At 45.1% G+C, this 15,802-nt stretch overlaps 1 protein-coding gene across 6 annotated transcripts in view; it reads left to right on the top strand.

The window, feature by feature from the left end:
* The first annotated feature begins 360 nt into the window (after positions 1-360).
* dennd5b (DENN/MADD domain containing 5B) overlaps positions 361-15,802 on the top strand; it is a 75,639-nt gene continuing 60,197 nt past the window's right edge. For all 6 annotated transcript variants that reach the window (XM_080757844.1, XM_080757840.1, XM_080757841.1 and 3 more), the window contains exon 1: positions 361-707. In XM_080757844.1, the coding sequence (XP_080613970.1) occupies positions 599-707 (109 nt within the window). In that variant the 5' untranslated portion in view covers positions 361-598. The remainder of the gene's footprint in view (positions 708-15,802) is intronic.

The raw sequence follows: 15,802 nt of genomic DNA, 5'->3' as shown, positions 1-15,802 counted from the left end.
CCTCAGATTAACATATAATGTAATGTTCTGTGTATCAGTATCCTCATGAAAACATTTTGTGCCAGGGCACCCTCGTTGTTAAAATGTTTTCAAAATATTTCACACTTTTCACTTATTTGGGCTTCCTCCTAAATCGTGTCTGCAATTTGTCTGCAGAGTCCCATCCGAAAACATTTTACCTGGGAACCCATACAATTATTCATTTTAAATAGCCTATATTTAATAGCAAGCAGCCAGGGTTTCGCTTCTTTTGGGCTTGTTCTCATAGACCTGGTTGGTTGCTTGTTTCTCTCTCAATTCCTGGCAACACTGACTACGAGCCGCTGACAACAAGCAGTGAAGTGAAGCCACAGCTCCGCAGTGATTCCAAGCTTCCTCACGGAACGCTCTCATGTTTTAGGGTGAAAAAACCCCACATTTAAATGAAGTGACTCTTACTGAACGCCAGCGCACACAACCATTTGTTTTACAAGCTTGGGAACCGGCACACAATTCTTTCTCATTATTGGACGCAGTTCTTCTAATTCCTCCTTCGGGAATGTGTTGCTGCTGTGCGCCGAACTAAGGAGCGGGACGTGGTTGAACAGCGACGCCGGGGATGAGTGGAGGCAGCGCGGCGTCCGGAGCGGCGCCCTGCCGCTTCGCTCACTACTTTGTCATCTGCGGAATAGACACGGAGACTGGACTAGAACCGGACGAATTAGCGGGTATGCTCAAGTCATTATTATTATATCTGCCTAGTCTTGGATCAAGACGATCATCACAGATGTATTTTATCGATATTTCTTTTTACATTTGCTACTCAATTGTAGCCTTGGATCAAGACAGATGTATTTTATCGAGTCAGACTTTTACTTTCGTATCAATATGATGCATCTATATATGGAAATGTCAAAATCGATAAAATACATCTATGATAGTCTTGATCCAAGGCTATCACACACTCGTATGTCACAACAACACAACTTATCCAAGTTATCTAACCATTGGGAGATTGGCTCAAATTCAATTAGTACTACCCATCATGTAACGTTACATGGCAATGCTTAAAGGAGTACAATTTCTTAAGGAACAGATTTATATATTTCTTACAATGATAATCTTATTTGTTCTTACAACTGTTATGTGAACACCACCAGAACAAAGGATGCAGCGTTCGGGTCGGTGTCGGTGACAGTAACGTTAGACTTGTTTACATTCTTGGCCAGCCTCAGCAGCACTAGGCTCTTTGAACTAATATTATATATTCACAGTATGTGGCAATTAAAAAGCACGAGTTATCATGGATAATTTTGATGTCATGCATGTAGTATGAGGGTATAGTAGGTTATAGCATTATGAAATTAAGCATTTGAATTGTCAGTGCAATGTGTAAGTTGCTGATGTAATCAAGTTGCTTGTTTGGAATACAGTGCCAGGGGGTTATGTGTGAAAGAGAACAACTATATGGTCGTCTTTTGTAATCGCTATGTTAGTTAATATTCAGACTTGTATTCTTCTTGAGCACAATCAAAATCTACCTTATTGGCACAATGACATCACAGGTTTACAGCAGGTGCAGAGAAGAGGGACGGACGGTGACATTTGTTTTAGTGCGAGTTCCATCGTTTTTTGTTTAGAGAAAGAGAAAAGAAGGGAGAGCAAAGAGAAAAATCTAACAGTAAAGAGAAACATATATAGGAGCGGCAAAGATATCTACTTCGAACAGCACATTATATGAGGTTAGACATGTCACATAAGGACAAGGAGGTAACACTTAGGTAAGTCCACATTCAGGCCAAGGACAGACCACATAGCTGAGAGAGAGATGACCCCCACTACATAATTGTATACAAATGTCTTGCAGTTTCAACTTGTTCATACTAGACTATAGATAGCTTCATTAAAATTGATTGACACGCGATATATTTTCTATTAATCTGTTGGATTCATGCTAATGTAGGACTATATTTTCCGACCTTTTCAACCCTCAATATTTATACAACTTGACTGTTGGCTCTTTTCCTCTCTACACCAACTCTCAAAAAATAACATGTACAAGCTTTATAGATCTGCCACTTTCGTCTAATGTTCCCCATCCCACAAAAAATTGGCGGACCCCTTAGTAGTATCTCTGAGGACCCTTTAAAGGTCCCAGACCCCGTTGTTGAAGACCCCCGCATTCAGGTGTCCTATACATCAGTCACACATTGTAGTAAGTTTGTGCTTCAGAGAAGTACACGGTATCTTTCCGTACGGACTCGGAGCAGATGCATTGATTTATAGTATACCTCTGTCCTCCCCACCACAGAACCTTGGACTGAGGTCTGATCTGGGGCCAGTCAGGCCAACCTATAATACAGCTCTGGTCCATTTGGTTCAGAGCCAGACATGTTCCTCTATAGTATAGACTATAGAGGAACATGTCTGTCTGTATACTGTATAGAGTCTATACATCTAATAACGGGCATTATATTCAGTCTATAGTGGATCAGGATCTGTTCCCATGTGGTGTGACACTCATTCATAACAACAATGCACAGTGCACAACACACACCTTTTCTAGTTTTCTCCTTTCTTTTCTTTTTTTTGCACGCTGTGTTACTGAATTATTGCACCACATTAGTACCACATGTCTGACTCTGTGGCTCTAGTCAATCCCTTGGCTCAAAGTTCAGTGTGTGTGTGTGTGTGTGTGTGTGTGTGTGTGTGTGTGTGCGTGTGTAACCAAGCACATTAGTATTTGTATTGTATTATTCTTAATCGATGAATCGTCAAAACGAGACAATCATTTAGTGTGATTAGCCACTTAAGTCCTGTTCTATACTTGATAGTACTGTACAACAGTGTCGTACTTCCCCCCCCCCCCCCCCCCCAACACGCACACGCACGCACACGCACACACACACACACACACACACACACACACACACACACACACGTACGTTATGGGCTTGTACATCCGTTTGATTAATAAAATCAATTGTGTTTTTTTCTAGTCAATTAAATCAATGAACATGTGATGCCGTGACCCGGCGGTGACCGATGTGAGCCCTGGCCCCTGACTGCTCATTTTCGTCTCTACTGCATTTATTGATTCAACAAGTGGACTCTTGCTCCAAAACAAATGTCCTTGCTGCAGCAAACGGAACAGACACTAGGGCCCTGGAAGTGACTGGAGGAGAGGTCGATGTTGGGCATTCAAAGAGCATGGAGTCCGTTCATGTAAAATCTTAATGGTTTTTGTTGATTCACAGGTTCACACTGTGTGTGACTTGCCTTGCCTTGAGGCTGTGGTGACTGATGAGTATCAGTATCTGAGATATGATACTGCTGATGATAGCATTATATATGATGATGTCTGATGATGTCTGCTGTGCTCCCACTTGCTTGAAAAACACTATCCTAACACATAGGGCCTGTACTCACGTGTGTTGTTTAGGATAGTGATTTTCAAAGTGTGCGACATTGGAAATGGAAAGTAGAGGGAGGAAAATACAATCAATTTCTATTAACAAAAAGACTAAGCCTTGAGATTCACATGCTCTTCTGGGGAGCTGAACCTATACAGTATACTAGTTTGATCTAATTACACTTGTTGCAATCTTATCATAATATAAAAGCAATGGATGGCTCAGTGGGTGATGTCATTATTGGGGCTGTTGATGAGGTCATTGGGATGCATGGAGCTTGATCAGTGTCAGTGACAACATCTGTGTGGGACATCTCTGGGGGATTGGCTCAGTCTGTCGTCCCCTTGATATGATTAGCTGATTATATGGTTCAGCTTGAGCTGGAACCATGGCAGTAAACATAAAAAAAGAAACAGGAGAAAGCTAGGAGAAAGTAAACAGGAGAGAGAATGAGATTCTGGGATAATGCGCGTGGTGACAGAGACTCTGGAGTCACACCGGCATCTCACCCACGCTACACACTGGACAGACAAGACATCATTCTAAAATAGATTGTTAAAAAACGGCCATGTCTTGTGTCTCTTGGTGGTGGAGGGAGACGCCCTCCACCACCTCCTGTTATCAGAACAGAAGCAGTGTAACATCCATCCCCATGACGTACGTTTTGTCCGTCCTTTCTCTAGAGCTCATCATCCCCATGATCCGTCCGTTGAGGGGATTTACAACTCAGATCAGGCCTGTATTCCAGTTCGCCCCCCACTCTCGGACGACGCTAATGCTGCCGTGATTGATATCGCAATGACACACGACTCCATGAAGGTCCTCTTTATTACCTTCCGCCAGGCTAGCGTCTCTCAGCCCACCCACTCCCAAAAACAACCCCCACGTATTCATCATGTGCACTGCGTGGCCGTGGTTGTTGTTGTTGTGACCCACATTAGCCTGTAGTAGTGGTGGATGCCTTTTGCTTATTTTAGCCTGTGATTCCCCTCCTCCCATCCCTTTTGTGTGGCAGCAGCCCTATTTTCCCCAGGCCCATTGTTCAGGCTAGAGGGCCAGACTTCCTGTGGAGCTGCCTCGGCTGGGACCATAGAGTGAAAGTTCTAACTCGACGGACTCCTGCGTGGTCGATGGTCTCGGGGCTGGTGGTGTTGTGTGATCGGAGCAGTGGGTGGCTTTGATAAGAGGCCTGTGATCTGTGCCCCGTCTCTCTGTGTAGGAATGTGAGCACGTGGTTTTTTCCTTTTTTTTTTTTTGTCCCGTCCGTCCAAACAAAACGTTTTGATCCACGCCGGAGTCATAATTAGTGGCTTTAGTTCCACCCAAAAAATAACAGCCCTGTCTCGATCCAGACCGCGCTTCTCTCTCAGGACGTCGGTGATTCTATAAGCTTTATAAATACACGCTGGCTGCTTTGAGAAGGGCACTGGAAACAGTTGCCACTGGAGAGAGAGAGGAAGAAGTGCCCTGCGTTGTGTTTGTGTGCTCTGGATTGTAACACCAGATGCATTGTGGGTTCGTTGGTGGCATTGCGGAGGCGAAAGGTGAGAGGGGGAGCTATTCTTGGGAGGGTGAGGAAGCTGGCGAGCTATTTGTAGATGGAAATATTAGGCCAGTATTGCTTCCTCACGGGTCGCACACGGCTTCACCCTCTCTGATACGAGATATGTGACAAGTGGTTTACCCAGCATGAGAGCAGCCACTCTCACTGAAATGCACAAGCACTGCACACACACACACACACACACACACACACACACACACACACACACACACACACACACACAGATACACACGGCCTCGTTTTCTGGAGAGTAAACAACATGATCCTCAACAGATGCCCAGCTTCAGTTCTCCGCCATGCTGCCTCCAATCAGCCAGGTGCTCAGCTCACCTCTCTCTCTCTTCATCATTTGTGTCATTAATTGCAGAGAACGACACATGCTTGTCGTTCCCCAAGTCCATGCGATGCCAGCTCCTTCTCCTCCGCCCCATATCCTTTCATGTCTCCGTCTGCGTTCTGACACTCTCCCAACGCTAAAACCGCCAGGGAACCCCTGCTCTAGAGAGCACTGTTTCCACCCAAACAGTGGGTCGGGACCCAATTGTGGGTCGCGGACACATTTCTATTGGTCCCTGAATTCCCTGAATTGGAAAACAAATAGTTAAGCACCTTAATAAGTAGTATAGCTTGTACTAGTTTGGGGTCCCGGCGGGTGAATATCTTATTTCTGTTTTGGGTCACGGGCTAAAGAAGTTTGGGAACCACTGGTCTCTGGAGACCCTCATTGTGCTATCATCACCGCCAAGGGGGTTAGCCACCGCTGCAGCCCGCTGAACTGAACGTGTTCATAATTGCACCTCAGGGAGTCGGATGTCCCCGGGCCCCTAGGAAAAGCAAAGGGCATATATGACCACATATAGGACCACATCCGACCTGCTAGTCAGGAGGCGGTCGGTGGAACCCTTTTTGGATTGTCTGCCGAGTCCCGACAAAGCTTGGTCTGTAGTACGTGTACTGGTCGTGATTGCGGTGCCATTTTGCTCAGCGGAAAGAGTACAGCTTTACGACGCCAATAAGGAATGTATAAACGTGTAACTTTCTCATCACGGTACTGAGCCTAAAGAACAGGGTGTCTACCGTTGCAGTGACTATATTGATGCACGTCTCTGTCTCATGAAGCTTAATTTATACTCCATCAAGTGAGGGTGTGTCACAAGATTAGCTTGTAGATCAATGATCTTTCAAAGTCAGCACACTGGAGAATAAAATGGGCTTAAGAAAGAACAACTTGCTCCCTATTCTGGGCTATCTCCTAACAATGGATGAAGCTCACAATGCAGTGACACGTGAGCTAGTAGATCGGCGACTTTTTTCAGCAAAGAGATTTGGTGTAGACCACCATTTATCTTCGCTGAAGAGTGTGTGTGTGTGTGTGTTTTTGCGTATGCATGTGTGTGTGGTGGTGTAGTGCAGCAGTATAGCAGGCTGATGAGGTGGGACCGTCCACAGACTGAGGGGCAGCACAAAGGGGTTTTGAGGAGCACTTAAGGCTCCGTCCTGGGCCCCTGGCTCTGGCCATCTGTCCACACAGGGGCCAGCCTGTGGAAAGTCAAGTCTGCACAATGATGGCTTTAAAGGCCAGTGCTGGCTGCTGACATAATATGCTAATGATGACGCAGGCTATAACAACAACTGACACCTTGCCCCCTGTTGACCTATGCTAATGGCGCGTAATGGTGGGATGGTGTCGCGCGGATCCTAATGGCTCATTAAAGGAGGCGGCGGAAACCTGTGTTTGCACAGAATCAACAGACGGTTAAAAGCCCAGTATGGTGATTTCCTTCATTTTATTGTTTATTTGTGTCTTGTCGGTTTCATTTATTGCAGAGGGTGAATTGAATTATCTCTTGTATGCGACTGCTCTCTCTCACAGAGAGAGTCTCTCTCTCTCTCTCTCTCTCTCTCTCTCTCTCTCTCTCTCTCTCTCTCTCTCTCTCTCTCTGTGTCTCATGCTGACTCTTGCCCTCGTAGCGATCCCCTCCGTGTCTGTGTTTTTGTCCCGGCTCGTGTTCTGTGAGAGAGCGCCTGTTCGCTGTGGGCCCTATTAAGCCTGTTATAGTAATCCGTTCAGACAGCTCCTCCAGGCTGAACACATCTCTGTAATCTATAACGCACGTGACTGTCCTGCACACACACACACACACTGACACACACACACACGCGCACAGGTCGCACACACACACACACGCACACAATCACAGAGCTAGGCATCCGAATCCAATCTCTACTTTGTGTAACACCATCCAGCATAGGCATAGTCCTCTCTGATGCTTCTTTCTCTACAATGGAATCTGAGACTTATTGGACCCAGTGTGCCGATGCTAACCCACCGTGAGAGAGAGAGAGAGAGGGAATCATTCATCACCAGAAGAACGCTGAATCTCGGATAATATGATTGATGTTTGTGGACTATTGTTGAACGCCCCCTGCCGAGTGCCCGACGGGCGCGGGGCGACCCGACAAGATGGTCAATGTCAGCGAAGCGCTGTCCGTCACTGTCCTGTGACTATGACCATACCGCGCGTTATCTCTCAACACATGCTCCCCGTCAAAGTTCAGGGTTCGGAGGTGAGACGCCGAACAGCGGTGGCTGGTGATGATGGATTATCCATTTGTGGGAGCCGACGGACCCCCGGGAACCCTAGATAATGCTGTTAGATGTTAGCCGCGGTTCCCCCGTTGTCAGTGTCGCAGCCAATACGTACAGAGACCCCCCCCCCCCCCAATATCGCCTCCCATTCTCTCTTACCAAAGTGAGCAGTTGATCCCAGAAGGCGTCGGCAGACATTACCCCCCCCCCCCCCCAACCGCTGACCTCTGACACCTGTACCCCATATGTTCTCCCTCCGTGGAGCGCAGCAGTCCTGGGGAGGGAGAGAGCGAGGAGGGGACAAAGGGAGAGGGGAGACGCCGTTTTGAGCCCCAACAGAGGCTGATAATGGCCGTGTCTGTCTGTCTGTGCCTTGACAGTGGCATGTCTCTTTCTGTGATTCCGTCATCGTTCGCTCAGGGCTAATCTCAGCATTCGCCGCAGCGGTAGTATAGGTAGCGCAGCGCAGCGCAGAAAGTGGCGTGACACGGTGCATTGTGACGCGGTGCGGCAACGTGGCCCGTTGTCGTCTTGAGTATTTGGTGCCATATGGTCTTCACAGTGCACCCGTACATTCGACGGAGTCCGCCAGGCATTGGTTTAAAATAGAATAGAATAGAACAGAATATAATCAGTAAAGGAAGCCACGGTGTTCTGTAAACCAGCGCGTTGTGCTTGTGTAACGCACATAATTCTCCTCAGGGAGATGCGTCTGAATGTCACATCGTTTCATCCAGGCACCCACGGGATGCATATGGAAATGCCAGTGACATTTCCCTCTCTCGTTTATAAGACATTGTATGGAACATATTTCCCCTCCAGAACAAGCAGCGTTTGGAGGCATACAGTATATGCCCTGTATTTGGATACAGATTAATACTGTATGTAATATGAAACATCTCTCAACACTCTTCTTCCAACATTTCATACGCTGCACACATCTCTTATATCTGCTAACCGTAATGACGTGTAGCGCACAAATGCTACATAATGGTTGACCAAACTACCAAAGACAGGATAAGAAGACATGCGAAGTTCGGAAGTTGCGAACGTAGCTACTTCTCTTGTTTTGTGCATTCAGCCTTACAGTTTAATTTTTACACTGTCAGAGTTAAATTACCTCTCAGGACTTTACTTTGCATAACCACCCCAGCATCCATAATCTGGGGGGGGCGGGGACGTTGGCCAAAAATAGGATCTACAAGCTCACAACACATTGCAGCGTGACGCGTTGTGCGCTTGTATCGGCTATTTTCAGCCAAGAGATTTTTGGTTCAGAGGGACAAAAAGCGGTCCAGGACAGGTAATATGGTATGACTCGGGTCCAGTTTACTAGTGGCCCTCTCTGTGTTTGTTTCAGTTGCTGTGTTTACACTGGGGGGATCAATAGCAGTTATAATATGCAGTGGGTATGGCACGGGGGCACCCAGTGCATCTGGTCCAAGCTGGTCCAAGGCCCATGGGGTGACGAGCTTGGCAACGCAAACAGTGTAACAAACACGTTGATTTAACCACTTAATCTACAAGCTCGCATGTTGCATAGTGACGTGTTTTGAGCTTGTAAATCAATATTTTTTAAAAAGGTCAAATAATAACCTTTAAAAAAAATAGTAGATTTACAAGCTCACAACACGTCACTTATGCGTGTTGTGAGCTTGTAAATTTACTATTTCTGACAATGTTTTCTTAAAAAAAGAAAATCTGGACACATTGACTGCATTATTTGTAAATAAGGGCTGATATATATCGGCCAAACTGCTACTTCTTGACCTCTCAGACAGAATGGGAGGATGTGTATGGGAGGATTTACTTTTGAAACAAAAACCAAAAAACATTAGCGCAAAAGCATCTCAAGTGTGTGCTGCTCGTCGCTGTTCAGAGAGACGAGAGAATAGAGATGGTATCCTGGCTGTGAGAAAATCTGGTAGGATTCGGTTGAAAGGCTTTCGATTAATGCGCATATTTTTAATTGCCATCGATTGCGGTCTGCAACGGCATAATGTGATATGGCCTCGCCGTCCCTAAGGACACGGGGCAGCGACACAAAGCAAACCCGGTTAGAACACACCGTGGTGCACTGTAGCGTTATGTCAGCCACACCATGAATCTCCTTACATAACCACGGTAGTCAGTGCTGATTAAGTGACTAAGAGGCATGCACCTTCATGACAGATTGGCATTGGTGGCATAACAGTCAGGGCCGCCCTAGTAGTATAAGCTGTCACCTCACTACACCGCCGACATAAATAACTGGACACAGGAGTTTGTTGCCGAAACATAATCGGAAACATTTTAGAACATTTTAGAGACAAAATGCCATTGTAGATTTTCATGGAGACGACGACATAGCTGTTCATAGAGCTGGTGCCATAGCTGAATTTCAGTTGTGTACACGGCCGTGCTATGTCTAAATTACGGTAGATTTATGTGGGAATTTTTGTATAAATGTCCAGCAAAAGTGTCACTTTTGGTTGCTGCATTCCTGAGCTGAGTTGCGAGCTGAGTCCAGACAGGAAAGATATACTACACAGTCGCAATTCCAGCTGCAGCAACAGCAGCAGCAGCCAGAGCCAACAACGCTCAAACTCTTCCAAGATACCCAGAACAGTGAGCAGAACATGGCATAGTAGCCAGTCAGTCAGCATGACAACCAGATGTTGATGGAAGGGTGGAGACAGGTCATGTGTGCCTGAGGCCCTGACTGTATAAGACAGTCATCACTCACTGGCCCTCAATACAGCAATGAACAGCATATACTTTAGCTTATATAGCATTTTATGTCAAAACCAACTTGTCACATCATTACAGGTTCACAGATTTAAGCACGTGGGTGAAATTATTTTTTGTTTTGTTTTTGGCGCAAAGCTCCATCATTTTTGTTGTTTGTCAGAAAGGGGGAAGGAGAAAATGGAGGAGGGAAAGGGGGGCGTGTGGAGAACACTGAAGAAGCATTTTAAAGAGATTAAGAGAACAACAATAGCAAATAAATAAATCTACATAAGACCACCAGATGCATGAGGTGAAGGTGCAAAAGTGGTAACACGTCATTTCGGTCCATAGCAGCAGGTACTAAATGTACAAAAAACACATAGGAGAAGGAATGGAAGTCTGCACACTGTGCACAATGAATTAAGTTAACGTTGGTTTCAACCCAAGTAAGTACAGAGTGCGGAGGGAATCCTGCCCTCTCCAGTGTACGTATTTTAGTCCAGCACCTGTATATTTCTGTTGGGGTGTGCGAGCGTGCCGTGCTTCCCTTTGGACTCTATTGTAAAACCCACAGAGGGCAGAAACTTCATGGGTAATAAAGAGTGTGTGTGGCTGTGCACATTAAGTGTGCACGTGCATGGGAGTGCTTTTGTTTGCGTGTGTGTGCTGCTGTACTGTCTGCATATGATATGAGGACATAATGCTGTGGCCAGTCAGGTCATATCGACTTTGTCCTCTGACTGACTCAGGTTCCAACTCATCCAGTAACCTCTGCACCTGTGTGATAAGGATGGGTAAAGAATACATGACGATAAACCAGTTGATAATATATATTCTCTCTCTCTCTCTCTCTCTCTCTCTCTCTCTCTCTCTCTATCTCTCTCTCTCTCTCTCTCTCTCTGGCTGTCTATTTCTTCTGTTCTTCCCTTCTCACAATGACTATTATCATTCACCTCTCTCTTTCTGCTACACTTTCCTCCTCCTTCTCTTCATTTTTAATGGACGATTATCTACTCTACGTCTATCTTTTATGACCACAACCACCACCACTATACCTACAAGCAGACAGACGCAATCCCATAAATCAAAGCAGCGATGCGTGTGTGTATAGCCCTGACCCCTTCCAACCCCACTCTGCTGCCATAGACACTATAGACAGACATCCACTCCCCTGGCTGTCTTTTCCGTGCCCCACACACACACAAGTGACAGTGGCAGAGGCTAAGGGCTCCCGTGTGGCCCTCGGATACGCAGCGCCTGAATAAATAGCAACGCTGGCAGCCATAATGCTCAAAGGGCCGCCGCGGGGCATTGGTGGAACGAACCCGGGCCCCTTTTTGGTGTCTCGCTGGTAATGAATGATCCAGGGAGATTGTCATGGGCATGTCATTCCTTGCACATGATGGCAGCATGGAGGATGTGAGAGCCATATTCAGAATAGAAAATGTCTATGAGTGTATTTGAGTTATTTCATTGTGTGTACTATATATTGAAGGACATTTCTTGATTAGCCAATTAAGAATTCAGCCTATTGGAGCAGAAGCCATTATCAGCAGCTGTGTCCAGCAGGTCTTTAGTTAGTTCAGAGCTGGAAGCCTGAGAGCAGCTTTACAGTTTTTTGACCCACTTTGGAAATACTAACCCACGTTGGAAATATTAAGCCACTTCAGAAACCATATTAGACCATATTCAAAACGTTTTTGAACACCTTTTTTGGTTGTTTGTTGTTCTGTACACCTTTTTGTCAAGGAAAAAGTTAAACTCTACAAGCGACAAGGACGTGGATAATTTTTTGGACTCAAGCTTATTGCTTCACAGGCTTTGGAACCTACAGAGGACATAGCAAGCCGCCTCTTGCTACAGAAACAGGAGACGGGCTCCTAGTCCTACACTATATGGGCCTCATGGCTCTGGAGCCCTTGGTTCCCTAAGTCTCGTACTTATTTATTACTTGTATATGGCATGTAACAAAGACTTGAATCTTGAATGTTGTCCATGTGATGTGCGTCAACCTATCCACCATTTGGATTTTGCTTTGACGGTGCATTTAGATGTGCAGTTTCATTCATGACAACAAGGAATTCCATTTCCCTTAAGCAGCTGCATAAAACCAAGGATGTATTCCACTCTATGTGCAGCAAATCCAACACAAATGTGAGATTCACGGTTGTTTGTGAAACATCGCAACACGCAAACATTGCAAACGTCGCAACATCATCAATTAGTATTAGTACAGTTTTTGAGACTGATTGACCCTGTTCATATTCATTCCAAGCTCAAAACAAACCCCCAAATATATATATTTTTAATTTTTATTGTCTTATCCGCCAAACCTTCCAATTTCTGACTTTCCTCCCCTACAGTTATGCAGGTTATGTGATTGGTGGAATCAGCAAGGTTGTCAACTTGTCAGGACAGATTACCACACGCAAGGCATGTTAATTCTGAACTTGTTTGCACCACCACCGTACTTGTCAGAGTTGGAGGCACAGCCATTGTGACAATGATAATCTAGCTGCTGCCTGTTTGACGTTTGATGTTTGACGGTGACGTGGAATGACATTTAGCCATGCCATGTCTCTAATCTCGAGAAGGTTTTCACTCGGATAACCTTTAAAACCAGTCGGCAGTATTCCAGGATGCATTAATCCCACAAGTCACAGTCCACTCCACATGGCAGAGCCTAATATTTCTAAGAAAACAGCTCAATTTGTGTCTGTGGGTTTGCGGTTGACTGAGGTTACTGCAAAGGGCGTTTTGCACATCTGCCTCACTTTGGCCGTAATATAGATTATAGAACATAAAAACCGACAGACAGGCCAGTTAGCCATCTGGCTAGTGAATCAACATGCATTTTGCTTTGCAGTTCTTTTACATTGTAGCTGTAGGCCTACTACATCGCTATTCCGAGTTGTGATTTTATGTTGATTTTAGATTGCTTTAAAAGTCCATTCTTGTTCTTGTAATAGTTTTGGGGTGAATGTTGTAGAAGGGATAGAACTGCTGTGTAATAATCTGTATAGCACTGCCTGCCAGCCCACTCGCCTCAGGCTCAGCTGCCTAGAAGTTGAAAGGTTGTCAGTTTGATTCTGGGTAGGGATGATTTATCATGCATCATAGAGCACCGCAGTCTTATGTCAATATCGGTAGAGGGCGCAAATCCACGGGTTCATGTACTTTGTATTTGCATTGTAATCCCCATAGGGGGATCTTAGATCGCCTCATGTAAGAACTGTGTTTGAAAAATAAACAAATCATCCATGCCGCTTCACTCATATGGATATGAAGAATCAACTGACGCTAAAACGCTAATGTTACTGCTGCTGAATTAGTTAATTTTTTGCTATAAACAGACTGTATCATACAGTATATGAGTGACTGACTGTCGCAAACGATACAGAGACACCTCCCTGACAATAACGCAGAGACAGCTTGTTTATTTTTGGACCACAATGCTTTTAGTAGACGATATTAAGATCACCCCATGTTGTTCTCCATAGAGAAATGACTTCCGTGAACCGGGGGAATCGAGGGGATGAGCGAGTGGCGTCAGTTCTTCGGCGCTCTATTATGTACAATGTTTATCGGCAAAATAATCACTATTTTTGGCCAATGTTTCATTTTATTGCGACCGTCCACAGGTTGCAGTTAACTATGAAATCGTGCATTTCCCGTCAGTCAGGTGGTCAAATGCCACATTAAAGATGTGACATAAAAATAAAATAAAAATTCAACATGATTTCAATTATCACAACTAATAGTTAATCAGTAGGTCTAATACATCGTGAAATGAGAATGTACTGTTTTTGAGTCCGTACCCCCCTAACACATTAAAACTGTGTCATTCATATTATACGTTTGCTTTGGCTATTCAAAACTAGCAGACATACAACCTCACATATCGCGTCACTTCGTACCATGCTGCGAGCTTGTATACATCTGCTATTTTTTAAAATGTTTCTAAAATCTTGAAAGTGTGAGTACTGATTTTAACTGCCGAAATTAGCCTTAAAGGGTCTTAACGGGCTAATATCAATCACCAGCCTTCCAGAATCACAGGGCCTGCACGCCATCATAATGATTGATGGAGGGTGTCGAGGACTATACTGTGTTATGACAGCGAGATCCTGAGATATTATCTTACAGCGCTGGTCTGACGTGAGGCGTCCTCCCGCTGCCGTGTTGAATTATACAGTTTTGATTTACATTCATGGTTTTGCATTATGCATGACGTAAAAGGACAAACGCGTGCAACCGTAAAACAAGCATCACGCAAATCATGTGAGGTGGACGTACGTACGGTACGTACGCGGCGCCATTGTTGTTCCCCATTACGTTGGAATCTGGATGTTTGTAGAGTCTGTGTTCGACAGGCTGTGTTTATCAGCAGAGCTGCCACGCGGCTCCAAGCAAAGCAGGGGAGTTGCAGGCCTATACATGATGGTCCCGGTCAGCTCAAACAGATGCATGCGCAGATTGAATGCATTTGCATGAAGTCAAGGCAGCGAATCGCCTCTCCACGCTCTGACGAAGCGCTGTGTTTCACACCATGGGCAGCATCAGGCAGATGTATTTGGAATGCATGGTGGTTACATGAGCGTACCAGACACAAACAAACGCATGCATACATATTAGTAGAAAGGAGGTAAAAAAAAGAAGAAGCTGATTCTACGGATTCAACCCGAGTCTAGTCTTTTCCAACCCCACAGCTTCTTTGTGTTGCATTTCATTGCCATTCATTCATTCATTCATTCGGTCTTTAACCCATTTTTGGCGGGAACCCCATTTGGAGTTGTAAACATTGTCATGATTTAGCTATTGGAAAATAGCAGATCTGCAAGCTCGTAGCGCGCCACTCGGTGGCGTGCTACAAGCTTGTAGGTCTGCTATTTTCTTTTAAATCGTGAAAATATTTATTTCAGAAAACTGGAGGATTTTAGAAGATTTCTTTAAATTTTTGAAGTCGGGCCAAAATGGGTTAACAACCTGGCCAGCTTCTGGTCACATTGACATTGTGGGAAAAAATAGAATGTGCTTCCCAGTCCGAGCATGTCTTCCCCCCTCACCCATCTCTTTTGAGCTGTCTGTTTTGTTATTATGTGCGTTTCCCTGACTGAAGAGCCACAGTATGTGGCCGAGGGCTGAAGAGGCTTACACAACCGTCCTCACACACTGTCCTCCGCTGTCCTCCTCAGCGCTCCTCTCTACGCACCCGTTCAGCCACTTACAACCAAACCTGGACGCGCACAACTCGTCTCACCCTCCTGGTGGCGCTTTGTGATCTTGTAGATGCCTCTGTTTTCACCAGTGGTGGGAAAAAGTACTCTCAGTAAAAGTGTCAATGCTGCAGTGTGGAAATACAAGTAAAAGTCCGGAATTCACAATTTACTTGAGTAAAAGTACAACATTATTGGTATCGAAATCAATTTAAAATACCTAAAGTAGACTCCGTTGGAAATACTTACACCTCGGAATTGTACTCACGTACAGTACTTAAGTAAATGTGCATATACTTACGTTCCACCACTGCTATGCTGTGTGACAAAG

The sequence above is a fragment of the Protomyctophum bolini genome (genome assembly GCF_963924005.1).
Source record: "Protomyctophum bolini genome assembly, chromosome: 23".
Lineage (NCBI taxonomy): Eukaryota > Metazoa > Chordata > Actinopteri > Myctophiformes > Myctophidae > Protomyctophum > Protomyctophum bolini.
Note: the sequence above shows the minus strand (reverse complement) of the source record. Positions and strands in the feature narration are given on the sequence as shown.